General features: G+C 38.8%; 2 protein-coding genes across 3 annotated transcripts; one reads left to right on the top strand and one right to left on the bottom strand.

The window, feature by feature from the left end:
- Positions 1 to 1,449: 1,449 nt before the first annotated feature.
- Positions 1,450 to 4,102, top strand: LOC134753301 (paraneoplastic antigen Ma6E-like). Of its 2 annotated transcripts, XM_063689154.1 has the most exons (4): positions 1,450 to 1,869; positions 2,435 to 2,464; positions 3,328 to 3,787; positions 3,872 to 4,102. In XM_063689154.1, the coding sequence occupies exons 1-4, from the start codon at positions 1,834 to 1,836 to the stop codon at positions 4,057 to 4,059; spliced, it is 714 nt and encodes a 237-aa protein (XP_063545224.1). In that variant the 5' UTR covers positions 1,450 to 1,833; the 3' UTR covers positions 4,060 to 4,102. The 2 variants fall into 2 exon arrangements, with proteins under 2 accessions (XP_063545224.1, XP_063545223.1); XM_063689153.1 differs by having other exon boundaries at positions 3,328 to 4,102.
- Positions 4,103 to 7,697: 3,595 nt separating this feature from the next.
- LOC134753255 (glutamic acid-rich protein) lies at positions 7,698 to 22,285 on the bottom strand. Its single transcript, XM_063689082.1, has 5 exons — positions 22,004 to 22,285; positions 19,250 to 19,414; positions 17,625 to 17,784; positions 15,004 to 15,138; positions 7,698 to 9,664 (listed from the first exon to the last, which is right to left on the bottom strand). Exons 1-5 carry the CDS (start codon positions 22,223 to 22,225, stop codon positions 7,764 to 7,766), a joined length of 2,583 nt encoding a protein of 860 aa, XP_063545152.1. The 5' UTR covers positions 22,226 to 22,285; the 3' UTR covers positions 7,698 to 7,763.
- Between the last annotated feature and the right edge of the window lie 228 nt (positions 22,286 to 22,513).

Here is a 22,513-nt window from a genome sequence, read left to right on the forward strand (position 1 = left end):
TTGGAGTAGTTCTAGGAATAGGTAGTACTGGCGTGGGCTTCCACACTATCGCACCGAACCGTCAAATCGGTGCGATCCTACCTTACAGACTGCCGCACACGTGCGCCAGTGTTGCCAAGTGTCCCATATTTCCATGTTTTTTATTTTTATTTCGTGCGATGGTGTGTTTCGCCCTTTATTCTTCGTATTATCGGTGTAGTGTTCCAAAACGCGTTAAAGCTCGCTCCAGACTACGCGGCGTGAAGCCGCGAACGCGAGTGTGGAGTCGATTTCGCTGATTAGCGAACTAGACTCCTGACTCGCGTTCGCGGCTTCGCGCCGTGATTCGCGCATAAGTGTGGAGAAACCTTAAGACAGACAGCATTGCACACGGCGCACAAGGCCTACAGTCGCGGCCAGCGACATCATCCAAAGGGCCCTCCACACTTTACCAGTTCCCCGTTTTTTGTCGGTCGTTTTATAAGGAGGCGCGAAGCGCGAACTGGCAAGACTCCTATTACACACGATTTTGACTCATATGTGGCAAGATAAATAATAATTATATATAAAGCCGCTGTATTTTACGGTTTTACAACAAAACAAAATGGAAAGATAGCTAAATCACGTATGATGCCATAGATAACTAGCAGTTAAGCTCGATCAGCTGATGCTTTTCCGCCATCTTGTCCAACAGCTTGTCTTTCGGCAAAGGCCTCCTCTAAAGATTGCCATTTCTCCCTATCTCTTGCAAGTCTAATCCATCCAGAGATAGTTAACCCCCTTGTGAACAAATTTCTATGCAAGGGGGCCAGTTATCTCTGCAGCAATGTCGAGAGAATATTAATTTATGAAAATGTCGACATGTTTTTGCCCTTGACTATACAAATAAACCATTTAAACAGATGTTCTTATTATATAATGGTGGCCTTAATGATGAATAAATACAATTAGATTCTATGTAATATTTAACACGTATATATTTACGTAATGACGTAATGTTAATATATCAATACGTTTTAACAAACATATTGATTTTTTTCCTTTTAGGGTTCATCCATTAATTACGTCACACGAATTTCGAGGTTTTTTAACCCCCAAACCCCCCCCCTCCGGTGTGACGTCATATTTTCATATTAAATATAAAACACAACAACAAACAAACAATAAACACTACACATACACATTTTTTCAATGAAATTTGCAGCTATTTTGCCCTAACAGCAGCTATACGTCATAATGACGTTAGCGACGTCAATTTGACGTCGCTTACGTCACTTTGCTACCTGGGTGATAGGAAGTGCTATGTTATAAGTACGTCAAACTAGTCGTTCGTGCGACAAATTATATTGTTTTGAATTCTTGTTACCAAATACCAAAAATGCCGCATAAAAATATGTAGGATATTTATGGCTTAGAAAGTATAGAAACTGAAGTTTCAGAGTCGCCCCTGCATTTCAAAGTCACAGTCGAATCAAGTTAATAGACTGTTCTGTTCAAGTCTGTGCAAAGTTAGCTTCTACGGACTCTATCCACTCAAAAATGCCTTTGCGGGCTTCTTCTCTGCTTATATCTATTGTCGAATAGCAGTACTGATAGTTCCGCTACTTGACGCTAGATGTAGACTACGAAGACAATAGTCTTTTTGGTAACAAAACCCATGTATGGAGTGAGCACTCTATTTCTTCTTTATTCTCTTTCGAAATGAGGGATCTATATAGTTGTTTTTAAAGTTTGACAATGAGTTAATGCTAGAACTGATTAGAACACCTGTGTCAACGAACCTTGACGCCCTTTGGGCCACAGAGTATAAATACCGGTCTCAGCCTGCTAAAGACATTGGAAAAAAAGTCCATCATGGTCGCTATCCAGATCGTCACTCTTCTCGCCCTGGTAAGAATTATATTTTACTAGCTTTTGCCCGCGACTTCGTCTGCGTGGGAGTTAATAATTTGGGTAGCTTATTTTTTATCGATTTCCCATACAAACTTCCACCCCCTTTTCACTACCCCTATGTCCTTCCCCGGGACTCTATACCAGATTTCAACCACATCGGTTCAGCGGTTTAAGCGTAAAGAGGTAAACAGACAGACAGACAAACTTTCGCATTTATAATGTTAGTATCAAACCTAAATGACACCATATTACCTCTTTTACTGTGACTATATTTAAAAAACACTTGCTCAATTGTTTTCTTTCAATTTTGTAGGTACCTGTACCTTTTTTAGGGTTCCGTTGTTAACTAGGAACCCTTATATTTTCGCCATATCCGTCTGTCCGTCCGCGGCGTTGCTCCGTGATCGCGTTCACGGTCCGAAACCGGACCTTCTGCCGAAACATGATTTTTATGCCGAAACCGAAACTTCGTTCGAATGGTTCGAACACAAAAAGTTTATTCAGTTTAATGCTATGTGCTATGTGTACCCACTTCCCTACTAAGTAGTGTCTTAATTTGCAGGTTGCTTTGGCAGCATCGAAGCCACATTTGGTGAGTTTTAATCTTATGATAAATTATTTCTTACTCCATGAGTACTTACTTACCTAACACTGATAAGTATTCGATGTACATTTTATATTTTATTAAAAATACAATTACCAACCACAAACTTGGGTGCTACGTGCTTCCCGAGTGATCTGCCTTTCTTTGGTGGCACTTATATATTCTTGTTCTGAGTACAATTATGGCAGGTGACCGGACGTTTTTGCAATAACCCTTCTCATTGTCCATCCAAACTTCAATCCATAGACCGGTATACTGTTCACTTTTTCTACAATAGTCCTAATGCCTGCTGCGACCGGTTCAGGGGTGTCTATTGTTGCGCCTGTGAACGGGTTCCAGGGATTTATATCCCCACGCAAGCCTATCAAAAGACCGGGATATATAGGCCCGTGAAATCCAAGGAGATACATATAAAGTAGTAACGTGAAAGCCAAGGACAAATCCAAAGGCTACCTAGACTTGGCTCACGAGATAACCGCCATGTGGGATGAGGATTCGACGGTCATTGCTCCGATAGTCGTCTCAGCGAATGGTCTCATAGCGAAGGCTCAACCAACACCTAGACTACCTAGAGACTATCTCGCTAGGTGGCTAAATCAAGGTTAAGGCGCAGAAGGCGGTATTCTTGGACACATCGTATCGTCTTGGATACTTCGGTTCCTCTCTCTACGGCCCTGACCACCGTTTGCTCCGTCCGCTGCCGGCGGCGGCGGTACCTAAAATTCGATGTTTAGGTATATGTACTTTGTATTTTACTTTTATATTCATATTATGAATGACCAAACTTAATAAGATTAAGATGTGAATCGAGTTGTATGTATTATCTAATATATGTTGTTGACTGTCCTCAGGGAGCAGGAGGAGCTCTCAATGTCGGACTTAGCGTCGCGGAACAAGCTCAAGGTGTCGGTGGAGCCGGACTTGGCGCTGGACTTTCCGCCGCTGGACAAGCTGAATGTGCCGGTAAAGCCGGACTTGGCGCTGGACTTGGCGCCGCCGGACTAGCTCAAAATGCCGCTGGAGCCGGACTTGGTGCTGGTCTTGGCGCCACCGGACTAGCTCAAAATGCCGCTGGAGCCGGACTTGGCGCTGGACTTGGCGCCGCCGGAGTAGCTAAAAATGCCGCTGGAGCCGGACTTGGCGCTGGACTTGGCGCCGCCGGAGTAGCTAAAAATGCCGCTGGAGCCGGACTTGGTGCTGGACTTGGCGCCGCCGGACTAGCTAAAAATGCCGCTGGAGCCGGACTTGGCGCCACTGGACTAGCTAAAAATGCCGCTGGAGCCGGACTTAATGCCGCCGGTCAAGCTGAATGTGCCAGTAAAGCCGGACTTGGCGCCGCCGAACTAGCTAAAAATGCCAGTGGAGCCGGACTTAATGCCGCCGGTCAAGCTGAAGGTGCCGGTAAATCCGGACTTGACGTTGGACTTGGCGCCGCCGGTCAAGCTGAAGGTGCCGGTAAAGCCGGACTTAGCGCCGGACTTAATGCCGCCGGCCAAGCTGGAGGCGGAGCAAAAGTTGGACTTCATCTCGCCAGCGGACTTACAAGCAGAGTTGTAAGCAGCGGATTAGGGTCAGGCTGCTAAATGTACCTAAGATCTGTTAACAATAAAAAATAACCCTTAGTAAGTATAAGTATTGTGTATTTTTCTGTGGGTTTGTTTATTCAAAGACCTTACCTGCTTACAGTAGGGAAATGTGATGATGATGTGTGTGATGTGTGTGTGTGGTGTGTAAGTGATGGGAGTGATTTTCATCAGATGATGACAGACGGACAGTGGAGTCATAGTAATAGGGTCCCGTCCCTTTGGGTACGGAACCCTAAAAATTTAAGTTAAAATAGAAATATTAATTTGTTGTTTGCAGGGGGGTCACTTAACTATGCATCCACGCAAGTTTACTTCAGCTAAACTAAACCTATCGCGTCGAATGATGATCCCCTTTTGTAGTTTTGTAGATATTTTTTGGAAGTTTAGCAAATAAATTTATTAAGAAATAAATAACATTTAAGTAATAAAAATACGGAGTAAAACTAGAAAACGGATTATATCGCGTATTATTATTACGTATTATTGCGTGTATTGCGTATATTGTTCGCGTTGACCACGAACGCTGTAAACTTTACAGTGTAAAGGGTTCGAAACGTCGAGATGTATTATAAATTCAATACACGCGATATAATCCGTTTTCATAGTTTTATTTCATGAGTAACTATCGCGGTAACCAAAGACAAAATTAATAAAAATACAGTAAAAACATAGGATATTACTGCAATGTTCTGCCACCAGAGTGCAACACTAGCCTTTTTAGTAAACCATAGAGTAACTTATACATACTGTACCTTTATCAGGTTTTTGACAAGTTTTCAGAGATAATAGCATGGAGACTATATAAAAGGAGCCAAATCTCTATGTATGAAAAGTGTCCATCAAAAAACAGTAATTAGGCGGCGCCACCATACACCGAAATACTACCAAAAACAACCTACGTAATTTTGTCGGGTTATTTGTTGCCTTATATGGTTCATGTTATACTCATGTCCCAGAGCCTAACTAGCGCCACCGGAGAGATTAGGAACTATTATTTAAAGCTTAACGCGGTCACTTTACAACAATTCTGCCATAAGAGATTGCGATCCTTTCTATACCATCCATAGGCTGTTTGTTTACAGAGGACCTACCGGGAAACGCGAAGTGACAGAGATGTTAGATAATGAAATTTCGATTATCTTTTTTCGCGATAGACCCTCAGATTGTCCCTATCAAGTCCAACCTAAAGCGACTTTTCAGGAACTGTTATATTTTAATTAGCACGTGTATTTTTTTTAAACCCGACTGCGGTAAGAAAAACCTATATTTTGGCGCCAAAAACTGCCGTTTTGATTATTCGGTAATGTAAATATGTATTTACAAAGTCGCGGGCAGAAGCTAGTATGTATACAATATACAGGGTGGAAGTTTTGGGATTCCAAGCCGTCGCGATTTAACTGTACCCTCGTTTGCAATAAAGAAATAAAGAAATTCTATTCTATTCTAATATGTTGCACCACGGAGTAGGATGGAGATGGCAAGTAGGCGTTCCCGTCTATCCGACAGTTAGTAGCGACCGACTCACTTTATGCACAGACTATGCTCAGTTGTTGTGTAAACTTCATGCTCGAATGACATTCACGTCGTACGTACGCTCGTCTAACAAAAATTGATAATTAAATTTAAAATGCCGTATTGTGCAGTATTAAGCTGCAGAAATCACAGCGGTTTAAAAAATCTTTCACGTGGAGGTATTTCCTATCACCGGTGGTTATTTATTTAAATATAATCCGATAAATACGAAAAATCTGTTTCTTTTGCATTATTTACGAATGTTCGTTAAGTAAATCTATATTTTATCAGTTAGAACTTAGAGTTCACAATCCTTTGTCACTATTCTTTACGTTTATCTGGAATATTCGCTATCCTAAATGTCAAATAACTTCGCTACTCAGATGCTGCGCAATGTCGATATTTATATCGATAAAGTTAAAGTTACGATATTTCAAGTTTGATGTTTGGTAGTTCGGTAATAAATTATTATTTTAGACACGTTTCTAATTATTATTTGGGATAATCAATGTCTTAGTAAATATGGCAGCACTGGTCATCAAGCACTAAGTTAAGTCGGGGTCATTTCATCCTTTACATACGTTTTTGTTTTTTACACCCATCATAATATTTTCATCGTTAATATAATTAGACTAGGTACTTAATGCACTTATGCGTACAATGCATGCAATGTGCCATGAATAAACGTTTTATATTTTCTATTTCTTTATTATTAATTATTGTAGGTTACCACAAGATGCCGATATTAAAAATAAATGGATCAATGCTACTGGGCAAGAAAATTAGTTTCCGCAAAAATATAGCACCATTCGCTAGGAGCATTTCTTAGAGAAAGATTTCTGGGGATAAAATTGCCATACATCTCATCTAGCGTCCACACGCCTAAAACTTAGTTACTAATTTAGTAATTATTAGTGACATTCGGGCTCACTTAATTAATAAAAAGTGTTCCTTACCACGCAAACTAGCGTCAAATATTGGAATTTTGCCGCCCCCTTCCTGATTTGATAGGTCACAATCTTACAATCAAATCAAGTGGGATCGATGATCCAGTTTCATGTATGCTTTCACACCATACAATTAATTTGACAATTTAATCAGGTTGTCCCGTCTAGATTGGCCTTAAATGCTGCTACAAGTAAATATATTGTTAAAGACGAATACTTACCTATGTAAGTAATTGCAGATTTGTGATCACAAAATAACAGCAATACCGAGTTAATAGACCTTTAAAGAACTATGATTTTATCTGTTTGACTTTAAGATATATTTAATGTTCACATTAACAACCTAGTTGGTCAATTAATAAGAAACAAATTTCTAGTTAGATATTTGTTGTACTGTACTACATATTATTTTTCATACAATCACGATTATCACTACCTATATTATAATCATAAATAAAGTATCATCTAAATGTGTTAAAACATACGGTAATGAAATATCAATACCTAACTGAACACACAAATATCGATAAAACACTCCGATTACACTGTCCCCTCCCTATATCGTCGAATGGAAAGAAGTTCCAACGGTTAGCTACTCGCAGGCGTGTAGAGGTCTCGAAAACACCAGTGTAACGTGACCGTGAGATCCGTAACAAACCATGCGTAATTAGACCTTACTTATACTGGTTTTTAGCCCTTTTCTCGCCTGTAATAAGTAGTGATTTTAAAATTATATAAAATAACGCCATCTGGTGTTGAGTAGTTGTATTAGGTGAACGTTGAGCGAGCTTTTGTGAGATGAATGAGATAATAAAAGAGTCGTATGTCATATAGCTTTGACATTATGTTTTAAACCGTCACTCATGTAGCCTACAGTTGATATTCGTTCGAGAAATGTCCACCGGTAATAACTTTTTGGTATGGAAAGTTGCTACGAATCAGAGCAATTTTGTAAGTGTGTGACGTATTTTAACGTGGCTATGAATGTGTGAGTTTAGCGACACTGGTTTTCATACTAAATAGGAGTCATTTCACATCCACTAGTTTATTAATTCGTGTGTTGCACAATGTACTATTTTGACTCAATACCTCTTCCACTATTAATAACTAAATGAAATGGTAGTAGTAGTATACAGTATATGCATTACTTTATTTACTTTAAAGTTACATGATATACAAATAGGGGTGTTGTATAACTTACGGTGTACATTCAGTGTTATTTGTTTGTCTATGACACTCATCTTAAGCTACTTTCTCTTTCTCTTTATCCTTATTTTTCTTTTGTTTCTTCTTTTTCTTCTTATTCGGATCTTTTTGCTTAGTAATGTCATTATACTTCAGAAGTCTCTTATACATTTTAAGCAGCTGTTTTGCGTCTTTTTTCATTTCTTTTGTAACGTTTTCACTTTCATCTTCTTTGTTCAAATTATCTTTGTTTCCAGAATCTTCTTTATTTTGTGTATCTTTAGATTCTGTTGTGTCTATTTCTTTAACTGGATCTACATATTTGGTAGAACCTAAAAGAGTTTCATACTGTTCAATAGTACCATCTTCAACTGTCGGTTTATCATCTTCTTTTTCTTCCTGTGCTTCTTTCTCTGCTAGCTCTGCCTTCTTAGCTTCTTCTAACTTCTTCTTCAACTCTTTATTTTTCCTTTTAATAGCATTAAGTATATTAGATGTAGTCAATACTCGTTTTACCTTCTTACTTCCTAGGTATCTATCTTTCCATGATACGTTTTCAAGGTCATTAGTATCGTTTTCCGTTTCTATGTTTTCGTTTGGTATTGGTATCACTGTTTCATCTTTTTCTAAGTCAATTTCATCCATCCTAGCTGAAAATGCTTCTATTTCTTCTGCAGTAGGTTCTTTAGATAGAACTGATACGCCTTCCACCTCGTAGCAAGATGAATCATCAGAAATTTCTAAATATTCATACACGTCATCATCGTCCTCATCTATTGTTTCTATTACAGTAGGTATTTCTTTGTCTTTGACATCTTTATCTTTATAAAAGTTTTCATCGGTTTGCTCCCGAAAACCCGATTTCTTTTTTTCTTTTTTAGATTTTTTGTCTTTTTTCTTTTTTTTCTTCTTCTTTTGCTCGTCATCGGATATACACACTACTTCCGGTTGCACATCCGAGGCTTCAACTTCAGAACTCTCTCTGTCAGATATTTCACCATCTGATTTTGTTTCTAGACAAGATGAGCTTTCCGCTTTATCGTCACTTTTCTCAATATTCGCACATTCATCTGTTTTTTCCATTTTGTCATTATTTTGTTTATTATTAGCATCATCTGTCTTTTCTTTACTTAAATCCTGAGCTCTCTGATCATTATCATCACACTTTTCGCCAATTTGTTTATCAACTATTGCGTTACTAGATTCTTCTCTTTTATTATCGTTTGATGTTGTAATATCATCATTTATAACAGGCAAATCATTAATTTCTACTGTCAGTACATTGTCATTAGATACATAACCTCTTATCTCTTCATCTTTTTTACTATCTCCCTTTCCTTCAGGTTCGGCTGCAATATCCCTTTCAGTGTCATTATTTTTGTTATTTTCTAAATTATCAGCTTCACTTTGTTTTTCGATAGCCTGTTTCTCAGTATCATTTTGTTTTTCATCATGCTGGTTTTCATTTTCACTATCCTCTGAAGTCTCTGAACTATCAGAATCGCTGGAGCTAACAGTATCGAAGTTCTTTGCATCTAAATCTTCAAGCAGATCCATTTTCTCTGTATCCGATAACTGTATAGTTATTTCATCTTCGTCACTGCCTTCTTTTTCTTTTACCTTCTTCTTTTTCTTCTTACTTTTCTTACTTCTGCTCTTAGCTTCAACATTGCTAGCTTTATTAGGTTCTGTCTCAGTGTGTTTAACATTAGATATAGTAGAAACAACAGTACTGTTAAGAGTATTGCTAGAGTCAACTTTTTCTTTTTCAGCTACTTTATTAGATGTTGTTTCTTTAGTAACAGTTTCTGTTGGCTTTTTCCTTTTCAGTTTAATTCTCCGCGTCGGCTTGGACTGTGGAACTGTTATTACCAAATCGTTTATCCTTTTAGTCACTGTTTTTGAGTCACCATTCTTGTTATTTGTCTCAGATTCATTAGACTGCGATGTGGTCGTTCCTGGAATCAATGCATTTTTGCAATCAGTAATAGTAGAGTCATAATTATGTATATTTGTTCTCAAACTATTGAAATATGATAAAAAAAGTACGCACACAATTATTCGCATAAGTAGCGAGTAAGCGAGACAGATGTTCAAAATGATTACACGCATTTATTATTTAAAAAAGTTGTGTTTCTTATTTTTAAATATCATGAAAAAGGCTAGTCAGAGCAAGCTAACAGAAAAACACAGAAAACAGTCAAACGAAGAAATTTTTTTGCAAAAATAATTAGTTAATTTAACGCATTCACTGCCAGCGACCCGCCAGGCGGGTTCTCTGTTCGTAGGCGCTTTTCGCAACATACAGGTTTCCGTTATCGGTTACGCTGGCACGCGCTGGCATATAGGCAAATAGGGGCTACGTATTGTATGAGAAACGGTAGTCACTATTCTATTTATGATTTTAAGGGTTAAAGGGAAGATCAGCGCAGCAACATCACTATGTTCTTTTTATATATGTCTATTGTCTGTGTGTTTACGAATATAAACTATTCTATTCTATTTTGAAAAAAAAATCTTTAGTAGAACTCTACAATTTAAATTATATATACATATTACAACATTTCATGCCCTACCATCAATGAACCGAACTTGCGGAATGCCCACAGACTCCTGGGTGTTAAGCATAGGTTAGCCAAGTCAGCGAAACTAACCCACGTGATGCTATGCCTAGCCACTTTTCTAGACGTGGAGGGGGCATTTGACCGCACCACGTATCAGGCAATCAGCACTGCAGCATCTAAACATGGCATAGAACCGACAATCTGTAGATGGATTGGTACTATGCTAAATAGCCGACTAATAAAGTCCACCCTCATGGGAGATGAAATATTAGCCACGGCCACGAAGGGTTGCCCACAGGGGGGGGTTCTTTCACCGACTCTCTGGAGCCTGGTAGTGAACTCACTGCTGGAAGAACTAAACAAAGGCCCAATATACACGGTAGGGTATGCAGATGATTTAGTGATTCTTGTAAACGGGAAATTCCCGGGAACGGTATCGGAAATCATGAATACAGCACTGAAGCAAGTGGAGAGGTGGTGCAACCATCATCAGCTCTCCATCAATCCTGGCAAAACAGTAGTAGTACCGTTTACCAGGAAAAAGACCCTTAACGGCATGAAACAGCTGAAGCTTTATGGAAGGGTTCTGGAAATGTCCGATGAAGTGAAATATCTAGGTTTAACACTAGATAAAGAACTGAACTGGAAAAAGCATGTCGAAACTACCATAACTAAGGCACTGAGGGTGTTTGGAATGTGTAGAACGGCATATGGCAAAACGTGGGGTTTAAACCCAAAGGTACTGAGATGGATCTATACCATGATGGTAAGACCTATCATTCTGTACGGATGCCTGGCATGGTGGCCAAGGACACTAAAGAGCACATGCAGGGATGCCCTTACGAAAATACAAAGAACGGCGTGCATGGCTATTACTGGCGCGTTTAGAACGACGCCAACAGCGGCGATGGAGGTACTACTAGACCTCCCGCCGCTGCACCTAGTGATACAATCTGAGGCGCGGAAATCGTTACACAGGCTGGCTTTGACAGGCCTCTGGAGCGATAACAAGCCAAAGACTAAACACACAAACATGGAATGTGACAATTTCATGAAAAGGATTACGAATATGGGCTGCGATAAGATGCAACCCAAGTTTGTGTTCCGTAAGAATTTTAATGTTAAAGTTCCAAAAAGGGCTGAATGGACCGAAGGTCTTGAAGCACCAATGTCTGATGAAAATGACATCATATGGTACACAGACGGGTCCAAGACAGATTCTGGTACTGGGGCAGGCATTTATGCAAATGATTTTAGTAGTAGCATAAGCATGGGCAATTACGCCACTGTCTTCCAAGCCGAGACATACGCTATAATTGCCTGTGCACATGAGAATATAGTTAGGCAAACCCAAGGGAAGAATATCTATATTCTCAGCGACAGCCAAGCTGCACTCAAAGCGCTTAAGGCGCCTAGAGTGGACTCTAGACTGGTATCAGAGATGGGCAAAATGTAATCGACTAACGATTAACGATTAAGATTACAAGAATTAATTGCGACTGACGATTGAAAACGACGATTGATCAATCTTAATTGTATAGAGTGCAACTAATTTAGTTGCAACTAAATTAGTTGCCGATTGATTTCGGACAACTAAATTTTGTAATCGACTAATTAGTTAGACTATTTTCTCGCGACTAATGTTAGAAGCAAATTGAATAGAATACCTCGGTATGGCTATGTTGACAGGCTGATTAGGACATCTTAACGGATGTTTAAAAATAAAATAGTCATGTATTACTTACGATATTTTGACCGTTTCTAAGGAGTGAGATCTGTTCTCACTATTATTTTGCTACTAAAGTAAGTAAGTTTAATGACCACACGTTGAAAACAAAATAGACCGCGTAGATAATAAACAACATGCAGATGTGTCATTCAATAGAACGTGTTATTTTTAGAAGATGCGTCGGCACTTACACCAAAATGCAACAAACAACTTCCAGTTCCAGGTAAGTAGGATTATCCCATTGTTTTGTCGCCGCGTGACACTAAAAAGAGTTTTACTATTGTCAGAGACAGCAAAATATTGATAGTTTCTATGTCTAAGATTTACTCAGTATCGTATAATTCAAAGTATTAATAATGCACCAACCTACTTTATTGTTTGCGATTTGTAAACAATGCAGTTTTTCGCTATTTGTCGTTATTACCAATATATCGTTATAATAATATTATGGCATTATTTACATGGTCGTTCAAGCATTTCAAATTAAACGTGTATACATAATTTTAGCTCAATCGGATGAAGATATCTGCTTCAAAATAAGTCGCAAAATTCTACCCAAACTAACATAGTTACAACATACGAGTACATCCGTATGTTACATACATACGTACTTGTAGTTACATATTGCAAGATAAAAAATGCAAAAACGGGCGACTACGTAGTTTTAATATAGGTTTAATCGTGAAATTTAGTCGATTGAAACTAAAACTAATTTAGTTGTTAGTCGAACATTCTCACAACTAATTTAATCGCAACTAAATTAATCGCGATTAAAAAATGACGATTGATATTTTTAATCGATTGATTAGTTAACTAAAAGATTAATCGATTAATGCCCATCTCTGACTGGTATACAATGGCATCCAAGCTCTGAACAAGCTTGGAAGGCAAAACAAAGTGCAACTGGTGTGGATCCCAGGGCACGAGGGATTCATGGGCAATGAAAATGCAGATGAACTTGCCAGAGCCGGATCTGCAAACAACCTTATAGGTCCGGAACCATTCGTGGGGCTCTCACAGGGAACCATCACAACGGCTATCAAAGACCTTACTAAGACCAAACACCAGGAAGAATGGGACAGTCTGACGGGTCTAAAGCACTCAAAGCTCTTTATACAAGGGGTAGACTCTGGTTGGAGCAAAAAGCTTTGGAAACTTAGCAAACGGCAACTCCAAATAATAACGGGGGTGTTTACTGGCCATTACGGGGTCAAGGGAATCCTGGCCATGATGGGGCACGCTGACAACACCGATTGTCGTATGTGTGGCGAAGAGGAAGAGACAATAGAACACCTTATGTGTGAATGTCACGCCCTCGCCAGACAAAGAATGAAGGACTTTGGAACAGGCTACCTGGTACCAAAGGAATTCAAAAAGCTACCCATAAGGTCCATCATCCGGCATATGGAGATGGTGGGGAAGGCTCTTGAGTAGCGGACGGATCTTTTCTAGGGGGTAACTGCACAAAAGATCCCTATGGGTCGAAGTGTATCCGAAAGGGCCCCCGAAACTATAAGATAAGATAAGATAACCCACGTGATGGGGCCGACTGTGTACAACCGACTGCCGAGTCATGTCACGAATGCGTCGTCATTAACGAGCTTTAAAATGCACCGGAAACGATGGCTTATCGAGCACACTTTTTATAGCTTTAATGAGTTTATGGAGTACGAAATAAGTTCCTAATCATAGATTTAATTTATTCTAATTTTTATATTATTAATATTATTATGTAAAATGTTACATTAGCTACAATACAAATCATATTTTGTAAATAATTTATAATATTGTGATATGTAATACGAATTATTATGAATAAATATATGAATATCGCCCATGCATGGCTCCAATACGGTGTAATATTATGGGGAGCCAGCACTGATGTACACCAATTACTCATATTACAAAAGAAATGTATCCGCATTCTATCAAATACCCGGGTACCAGATAGCTGTCGTCCGCATTTCATTAAACTTGAAATCCTTACGTTACCCTCTATTTATATTCTGGAAGCAGCTCTATTTGTTAGGAAGAACATGAATTTATTTAAACAAAAAGTAATAAAATCACAGAGACGAAATAAAATAAACCAGCTAGAATTACCAACTTCAACGTTAGCAATGTTCAGAAATGGTCCGTATTACCGATGTATACTAATAGCAAATAAAATACCCGAAGAAATAAAAAACGAAACCAAAGATGAATTGTTCAAACGAAAACTTAAAGATCTGCTAATTAAAAGGTGCTATTACTCTATTGATGATTTTTTTAATGATACAACCTTATCGAATTAAAATATATATATGTAAATGTTAATAAATGTAAATCATATTTTCTTGTACATTGAATCAATTTAGATTTTAAGCAATTATGTAAAATATTAAAAATGAAATTTTATTATTATATATGAATTTAATCATTTTACTGTCGACGTTAAATTTAATGGTTCCTAATCTAGTTAAAATGAAAAATATGTATTTTTGACGTGTCATGTTGCATGCAATATATATAAAAATAAATGTTGAAATATTATTGCTTTAGTATTTAGTATTAAGTTTTAGTTAATAAGTACATTGCTATATACCCTAACAGGGTTCATGTGAACACTTTAGCTGTAAAATGCTCTTTGTAAGACCTTCTGTAAACACATGATTATAAATGCAATAAATGAATTATGAATTATGAATATGAATATGAATGGTTTAAGCTGTGCATTGAGTGCTTATCTTCCCTGCTCAGCAGGTGTTACTACGTTTACAAATAGTGACGACTTTCATTTCCATGGAATGTTTTTCAAGATGGGAGTCATTTTAAGGTTTTCAGGCCTGGAAACCCTAAAAATGACTACCATGCATTTACATCACAAAAAAACTGTTGAATAACTAGCAGGCTTGAACCTGCCTTGATTTCTCAATGGGCGTGACCGAAACCCATATTTGCTTATATTTATTTATTGCTTTGTGATGCAGCTATATTTCCGGGGGCTTCTAATGTAGTCTCTCACCAATTTGCTGGTCGAGCCTCTTCACATCCGGCTTCTCTTCGTCGCTACTGATCTCCACCACTTCCGCCGGCTCCTCCTTGATGAGGACCTCGTCGTTGTCGGAGCTCGCGGGCTCCGCTGCCGGCTCGGCGGTTTCTGAAAAAAAAAAACAATTTTCTACTCAAAAAACAATTTTAAAATATTTTCATAGAAAATAATTTAATTTGTTCTTAGAATTTTCTACTCGTTGATTAATCTAAGATAAATAATAAATGCTTTTTTTATTATGATAAATCGTCTATTACTGGCCACCATCCAATAACTGGACACTAATACCATAGAGTAACTTATACTAGAGCGGTACTGTCATAGTAAATGAAGATTTATAAAAATACGATAAAATGTATTTAAATATGGATAAATGTTTTTTTTTTATTTGCATTAAATATTTTTATGATTTTGGCCCATGTTCTTTCACTGATATGCGTAAAAATAGTTAAATAACAAACGAAACCGTCAACGCCATCTATACGACAGTAGGCCAAAGCTAGTAGCGCCCTCTGATCGAGAGTCAAATTTTCTTGATTTTCGAGGCACGTTTTTTCCTTAGACTGTATCCATCTATTACGGAGTTATATCTATCTTTGCTAATACTAAAAAATCGGCTGAGTGCGAGTCGGACTCGCGCACCGAGGGTTCCGTACATTATATAATTTTAAGTATTTTAACAATGTATTTTTTATGTGAAACGTGAGTGAAAGGTAAATTGCGGTTTACGATTTATGACGTATTAAAAAAACTACTTACTTGATCTCGTTCAAACCAATTTTCGGTGGAAGTTTGCATATTAGAAACCTCAATATCATTTTTGAAGACCTATCCATAGATACCTCACATGTATGGGTAAATTTACGAAAAACAAAATTTTGAGTTTCAGTTCCAAGTATGGGGAACCCCCAAAACTTATTGTTTTTCTTTCTATTTTTGTGTGAAAATCTTAATGCGGTTCACAGAATACATCTACTTACCAAGTTTCAACAGTATAGTTCTTATAGTTTCAGAGAAAAGTGGCTGTGACATACGGACGGACGGACAGACAGACAGACATGACGAATCTATAAGGGTTTCGTTTTTTGCCATTTGGTTACGGAACCCTAAAAAGATTCTGTTTATTACTCACACAATCCAAGTAAATTTTCAGAACTAATGTAATTTGGTTTACTTGACTTGTGTGAATAAATAAATATAATTCTTATTTTAGCCATTTTAGTATAATTTGTCTAGTTATTAGAAGGTGGCCAATAATAAACGATTTAGCATATTACAAAAAAGAAAATACGATTTACCAAACATTTTTCAAAGTTGGACTCGGCTACCGGTGGACTTGGTCACTTTTTCTTTAGTGTATGTTTTCAGTTTATAGTTGGACATTCTTATTTATGGTGTTCAGATTCACTTATTACACAACATAATATGACTCCATCGAAAACGATGAGGAGGACTATATATACTTGGTCACTTTTTCTTTAGTGTATGTTATCTATTTCAGTTTATAGTTGGACATTCTTATTTATGGTGTTCAGATTCACTTATTACACAACATAATATGATAGCAGTACAATCATTATGATATAGAATTGTTTACCTAAAAAAGGACTGAACTGAAATTGACCATATTAGTGACTCGCCCACCGAGCGTTCTGTGCAAATACTTCTTATTTATAATATTGTCTTCGGTTACCGCGATAGTTTTATTTCACTTCTTATTTATTTTTTACAAATATAGTTTTCAGATTTTGCCCTGTACTTTTAGTGTAAGGAAATTACTTAACAAATTTTATAGTTCTAGGTCTACGTGAAGTACCCTATAGTCCCCTATAGTAGGTACCCTAAAGTACCCTAGTGTCGAAATATACGTTTTTTGCGGCATAAACGGAAGTATTTTTTTTACGTTAACTTAGAAGTTTGATTTTTTCACAGCTTCAAGGGACTATAGACCTAAATATATGGTTTTAATTTCAAATTGATACCTCCACGCGTTCCTGAGATAAAGGGTCTTGACAGAGACGGACGGATGGACAACAAAGTGATCCTATAACCAAAGATAGATATAACTCCGTAATAGATGGATACAGTCTAAGGAAAAAACGTGCCTCGAAAATCACGAAAATTTGATTCTCGATCAGAGGGCGCCACTAGTTTTGGCTTACTCTCGTATAGATAGCGTTGACGGTGCGATAGGCAGACACTCATATTAACACGTCTGTGCATATTGAGTGATCAGCACATTTAATGTAGATCTTGCACCTCCACCCGATAAGGGATTTCCTCTTCTGTCACGTAGAATAACTATATATAAAGATAGACGACTAAGGTTCGGGGAGAGGAGAGTGTACTAGCTTGGAGGCAATACAGCTATGTGAGTCGAGTACTGTGTTTCACGTACCAACCCTTCCCCTCTGCTACCCCTCTTATTACATGGCGACCGTGACAGGACATCGATTCTGCGTGAGACTCAGATGCCATGTTACTATGACAGTACCACTCTATCTTATTATATCCTCTTTGCTATAACGATTCCGTTTTTTTCCTTTTGAGGTACGGAACCCTAAAAAACTAGAACAATGTAAATCAAAACTAACTGGTCGGCTCCTGGTGTAGCTGCGCGCGGATGGCTCGAGCTCGGGCCTGTAGCTCGAGCAACTCGAGCACGGTCAGGCCGGCGCGCGAGGCTCGACTTTCACCCTCGTCGCCCGACTTTGACTTCTTGCGGCGTTTCTTCTTCGAATGTCTGTGCTTGTGCTGAATGAAACAAGTACAATTTAAAGTAAGAAACAATCCAATACAATCCTCTTTATTGCACAACCTCAAGCTCCCTCCACACTCGTGCGTGAATTGCGGCGCGAAGCCGCGAACGCGAGTGTGGAGTCGATTTCGCAGATCTGCGACGCCCGCTCCACACTCGCGTTCACGGCTACGCGCACGAGTGTGGAGTCGGCTTCAGAATAAATGGAAGACAGACAGAGGTAAACAACAGGCGGCCTTATCGCTAAATAGCTATCTCTTCCAGATAACCTTTAGGTAAACAGAAATATAATTAGTTTAAAATTATAGCCATGATTTAATTTATTTTTTACTCATTAGCTACCGATCGTAAATTCGTCTGTCTTGAAATCATTAAAAACCTTTCAAACCCATTTTTGCCACTTAAGGGTTGATTTTAAGGGTTAAAGGGAAGATCGGCGCTGGAAGTCACCAGCAACATGCTGAGATGGGGCCATTTCGTGACACTTTATTCTCAATATGTTCTTTTTATGCATGTCTATTGTCTGTGTGTTTACGAATATAAACTATTCTATTCTATTTTGAAAAAAAAATATCTTTAGTAGAACTACAACTTAAAGAATATATACATATTTCAACATTTCATGCCCTACCGTCAATGGTTTAAGCTGTGCATTGAGTGACTATTTCATTTCACATACAGTAAAACCCGCTTAAAAAGATTTAGAAGGATCACAGGAAAAACTTATCATTTGTATGGGGAAAGCTTATTAACCGTCAATAAATGTATGAAAAGTTGCAGGGATCAGTGTAAAATGGTGTATTATGCGGGAAATCGTATCAAGCGGGTTCTACTGTCTACATATAAAGTTAGAGTCTGTTTAAGCTAACTGTCATTAATGACGACATCGCCACACTTTGCCATTACAAATGTCATGCAGAGTTAGCTTAGCCCGACTTAAACACACTCCCAATAGACACAGATAGATGCCATAGTGATGCCATAACTTTGTTACGCCGATTTTGATACATAAAAAAACCGGCCAAGTGCGAGTCGGACTCGCGCATCGAGGGTTCCGTACTTCTTAGTATTTGTTGTTAAAAGCGGCAAGAGAAATACATCATCTGTGAAAATTTCAACTGTCTAGCTATCACATCACGGTTCATGAGATACAGCCTGGTGACAGACAAACGGACAGCGGAGTCTTAGTAATAGGGTCCCGTTTTTACCCTTTGGGAACGGAACCCTAAAAATGGTTTCTTGGGTGTTACGTAACTTTTAGGTACACGAAAACGTTACGGCGCGTTACACGGGGGGAGGGGGGGTCAAAAATGTTCGAAAATTGCGTTACGTAATATTTGAACGCCCCCAGAGTTAGCTTAGTCCGACTCGAACACACTCCTAATAGACACAGACAGATGCCAAAGTGATGCCATAACTTTTTTACGCCGATTTTGATACATAAAAAAAGCTATTACAAACCTTTTTCTTCTTGCTAGCCTGGCTCAGTATCTCATCGTCGGAAGATATGCTGTCTAGAGAGATTGTCTCCAACTGCTCGGCTGACTGGCTGGAGGAGTCCGTGTCTGAGGGGGGCTCAGCACCGTCCAGGATAGCGCAGAGCCGCTTGGAACTTATTCCAAGAAGCTGAAACATATACTCAAATAGATGACAAGGTCTCCAGTGTCCAGCCCGTGCAGCATGGTTTCCCTTATCACTAAGTCCGTCACTTTCGCACTCACGTACTTGTTAGAACGTGACAGGCATGGTGATAAGCGTACCGTGCTACGACTCCTGGGCTGGAATTGAACCAGCTTGTTCTGCATTTGCAAGCGCGTCGCCAGCTGATGGGCTAGGGGGGGGGAGGGGCATACATTCAGTTAGAAATTTTGTTCTCTAGGGGGGGGGGGGCAGCTGCTTAACTCAGTGTCTAATTATTATTTATTTATTATTTATTTGATACACTAGCAGCTCTTGGAGCTGATGCGTGTATATCGAGCACTTGTATTTTATTTTGCACTTTTCAAAGTTCTAAAATGTGTATCTAGTGTGTAAATTGTACTAGTAGCCATGGTAACTCCAGGTTTAACCAGTTAACCCCGGGTTAGTGGGACGGTGCAAGTGGCCCTAACACCACTGAAAACAACATTTGTGGTTTTTAGGGTTCCGTACCCAAAGGGTAAAAACGGGACCCTATTACTAAGACTCCGCTGTCCGTCTGTCCAACCGTCTGTCTGTCTGTCACCAGGCTGTATCTCATGAACCGTGATAGGTAGACAGTTGAAATTTTCACAGATGATGTATTTATGTTGCCGCTATAACAACAAATGCTAAAAAGTACGGAACCCTCGGTGGGCGAGTCCGACTCGCACTTGTTCGGTTTCTTGAGATTTGTAAAACTGGTGATTTCTTAAGTCCAGCACATAAAATATACCCTGTAAAGACCGTGATAGGGCAATAACTCTGGTATTTGTATACCTAGTCGGCTCATAAGTTCTGTCACTGGCCTTTAAAATTTAAATTTGGAACTCCTAAAACAAAAACCGTTCTGCATTTGAATTTCGAATCTTTATTAAATATTTGAGTAGTATAATTTTGCAATTTTCTGTTTTCTTCAACATGGAGTGGACGCTTAAAGATAGCCGTACCGCAATAATTGCACTATATCGTTGTGGTCACTCGCCGACTAAAATTTTTAAGCTACTTGAAAATTTAAAATTCTCTCTAAGATGTGTGTATCGTACCATAGAAAGATACAGTGAGGTCTCTAGTTTAAATGACAAGAAAAGAAGCGGTCGTCCGCGTACAGCTAGGACTCCAGCGGTTGTACAAGCAATTAGGGCACGCATTGCCAGAAATCCCGCTAGGAAACAAAAAGTTATGGCCCTCCAGATGGGTTTGAGCAAAAACACGGTGAAAAGAGTGCTTAATCAAGACCTGAGACTTCGTGCTTATAAACGAAAAACTGGCCATCTTCTCAATGGTCGGCTTAAAGCTTTAAGGCTTAAAAGATCTAAAGCTTTATTGAAGAAGTACGCTAAAAATAAGCACCGTTGTATACTGTTTTCGGACGAGAAAATTTTTGATATAGAAGAAAACTGTAATAAACAAAATGATAGAGTGTACGCTCGCAATAGTAAAGAAGCGTCTAATAGCATTCCCCGTATTCAAAGAGGTCATCACCCTTCATCTGTGATGGTTTGGCTGGGAGTTTCTTATGCGGGCGTCACTAGTATGCATTTTTGTGAGAAAGGAGTAAAAACTAGTGCCAAAGTGTACCAAGACACGGTGTTGACTAATATTGTGAAACCACTATCCCATACGATGTTTCTAAACCAGCATTGGGTTTTCCAGCAGGACTCTGCTCCAGCCCATAAGGCAAAGTCTACACAAGCCTGGCTCGCCTCCAATAAAATCGACTTTATACGGCATGAAGATTGGCCCTCCTCTAGCCTAGATCTTAATCCTTTAGACTATAAAATATGGCAGTATTTAGAGGAAAAGGTGTGCTCAAAACCTCATGCAAATCTAGACTCGCTGAAAAAATCTCTTGCTACGGCAGTGGCCAATATCGACATGAAAGTGGTGCGTGAATCCATTGACGACTGGCCACGAAGACTTCAAGCCTGTGTAGATAATTATGGCGGTCATTTTGAATAAATGTTATACATTTAGATTCTCTAGTTTATAAGCTTTCAAACGCTGTACAAATTATACGGAATAAACTTAAACTTTTGATTTTATTTGATACTATGTATATGACAGAACTTATGAGCCGACTAGGTATGTATGTCTCTCAGACACAGTCAGAAAGGAAGAGCTTTACTCCTACCAGGGGTGCGAAAGTCCTTGCTTCGGGCAAACTCGACTCCGTTCGGCTCAGCATTGCTCCGAGCAATTATTAGGGTTGACACAGCTTGACGTCCCTTTGCGTGTACGGCCACGAATTTTGACAACCCTAAATAGCCGAAAGGGATAGTGCCATATATTAGAAAGGAACAACATGATTCGACCCTGAACCGCTGTCAGATCGGTTTTGTAGGAAGTTTCCCTTCTGTACGGTAGTACTATTATTTATTCTGTGCTCCTACGGCTCTACCGACCTTCTGTAAGTGGAGTATGTGTATAAACGCAAGAGTTACACATAGACTTTACCAATTAGCTAGAAAGGCGACAGAGGGCCAGATGACAATTTTATATTTTACGTATAACGTCAAGAAACTAGCCGGTACTTACTTCTTCCAAACATAACTCCTGTAAATCGTCTATAGAGAGCCGCCTGACGCACTCGGGGGCCAAAGACTTGAGCTCTTTCGATTTCAAAACGGAAAACACTTGATGCATCAACTCTACTCTATCGTGAATGAAATACGCCAAATCTTGCTCCTCCTGTTTTCGACTAGATGAGGAAGTCGTCGCTTTCTCTTCTTTGATTCTATGCTTCCTCATTCGGTTCATGTTTAAAAAGTATTTTTTTCAATCGAGTGAATATTGAATAAATTTCGGACACATCTTCGGAAATGATTTAATCCGACTAAATCGAAAAGTTATGGAAATTCTAGACGACAATAGGAAATTCACGCTTTTATATTTTGCCGTATTATACAACAGTGGTAAGTCAAATGTCAAGTGACATCTAACCTAACGGATGCGTTCCAATAAAATTTTCGGGATAGGTATTTGTTTTCTTTGTTACTTGTTCATCTCACCCTTTGATCTAACCAGTCGCAAAAGTTACTACTATAA

Source organism: Cydia strobilella, chromosome 26, assembly GCF_947568885.1.
Source record: "Cydia strobilella chromosome 26, ilCydStro3.1, whole genome shotgun sequence".
Lineage (NCBI taxonomy): Eukaryota > Metazoa > Arthropoda > Insecta > Lepidoptera > Tortricidae > Cydia > Cydia strobilella.

Bases quoted from the DNA above. Each gene is read 5' to 3' on its own strand.
- LOC134753301 (XM_063689153.1), top strand. From the start codon at position 1,834: ATGGTCGCTATCCAGATCGTCACTCTTCTCGCCCTG. The intron at 1,870-2,434 runs GTAAGAATTATA...CTTAATTTGCAG, and splicing joins TCGTCACTCTTCTCGCCCTG to GTTGCTTTGGCAGCATCGAA. The intron at 2,465-3,327 runs GTGAGTTTTAAT...GACTGTCCTCAG, and splicing joins CAGCATCGAAGCCACATTTG to GGAGCAGGAGGAGCTCTCAA.
- LOC134753255 (XM_063689082.1), bottom strand. From the start codon at position 22,225: ATGAACCGAATGAGGAAGCATAGAATCAAAGAAGAGAAAGCGACGACT. The intron at 17,785-19,249 runs GTTTGTAATAGC...TGTTTCATTCAG, and splicing joins AGGCTAGCAAGAAGAAAAAG to CACAAGCACAGACATTCGAA. The intron at 9,665-15,003 runs GTGAGAGACTAC...CATTGATTCCAG, and splicing joins GAGGCTCGACCAGCAAATTG to GAACGACCACATCGCAGTCT.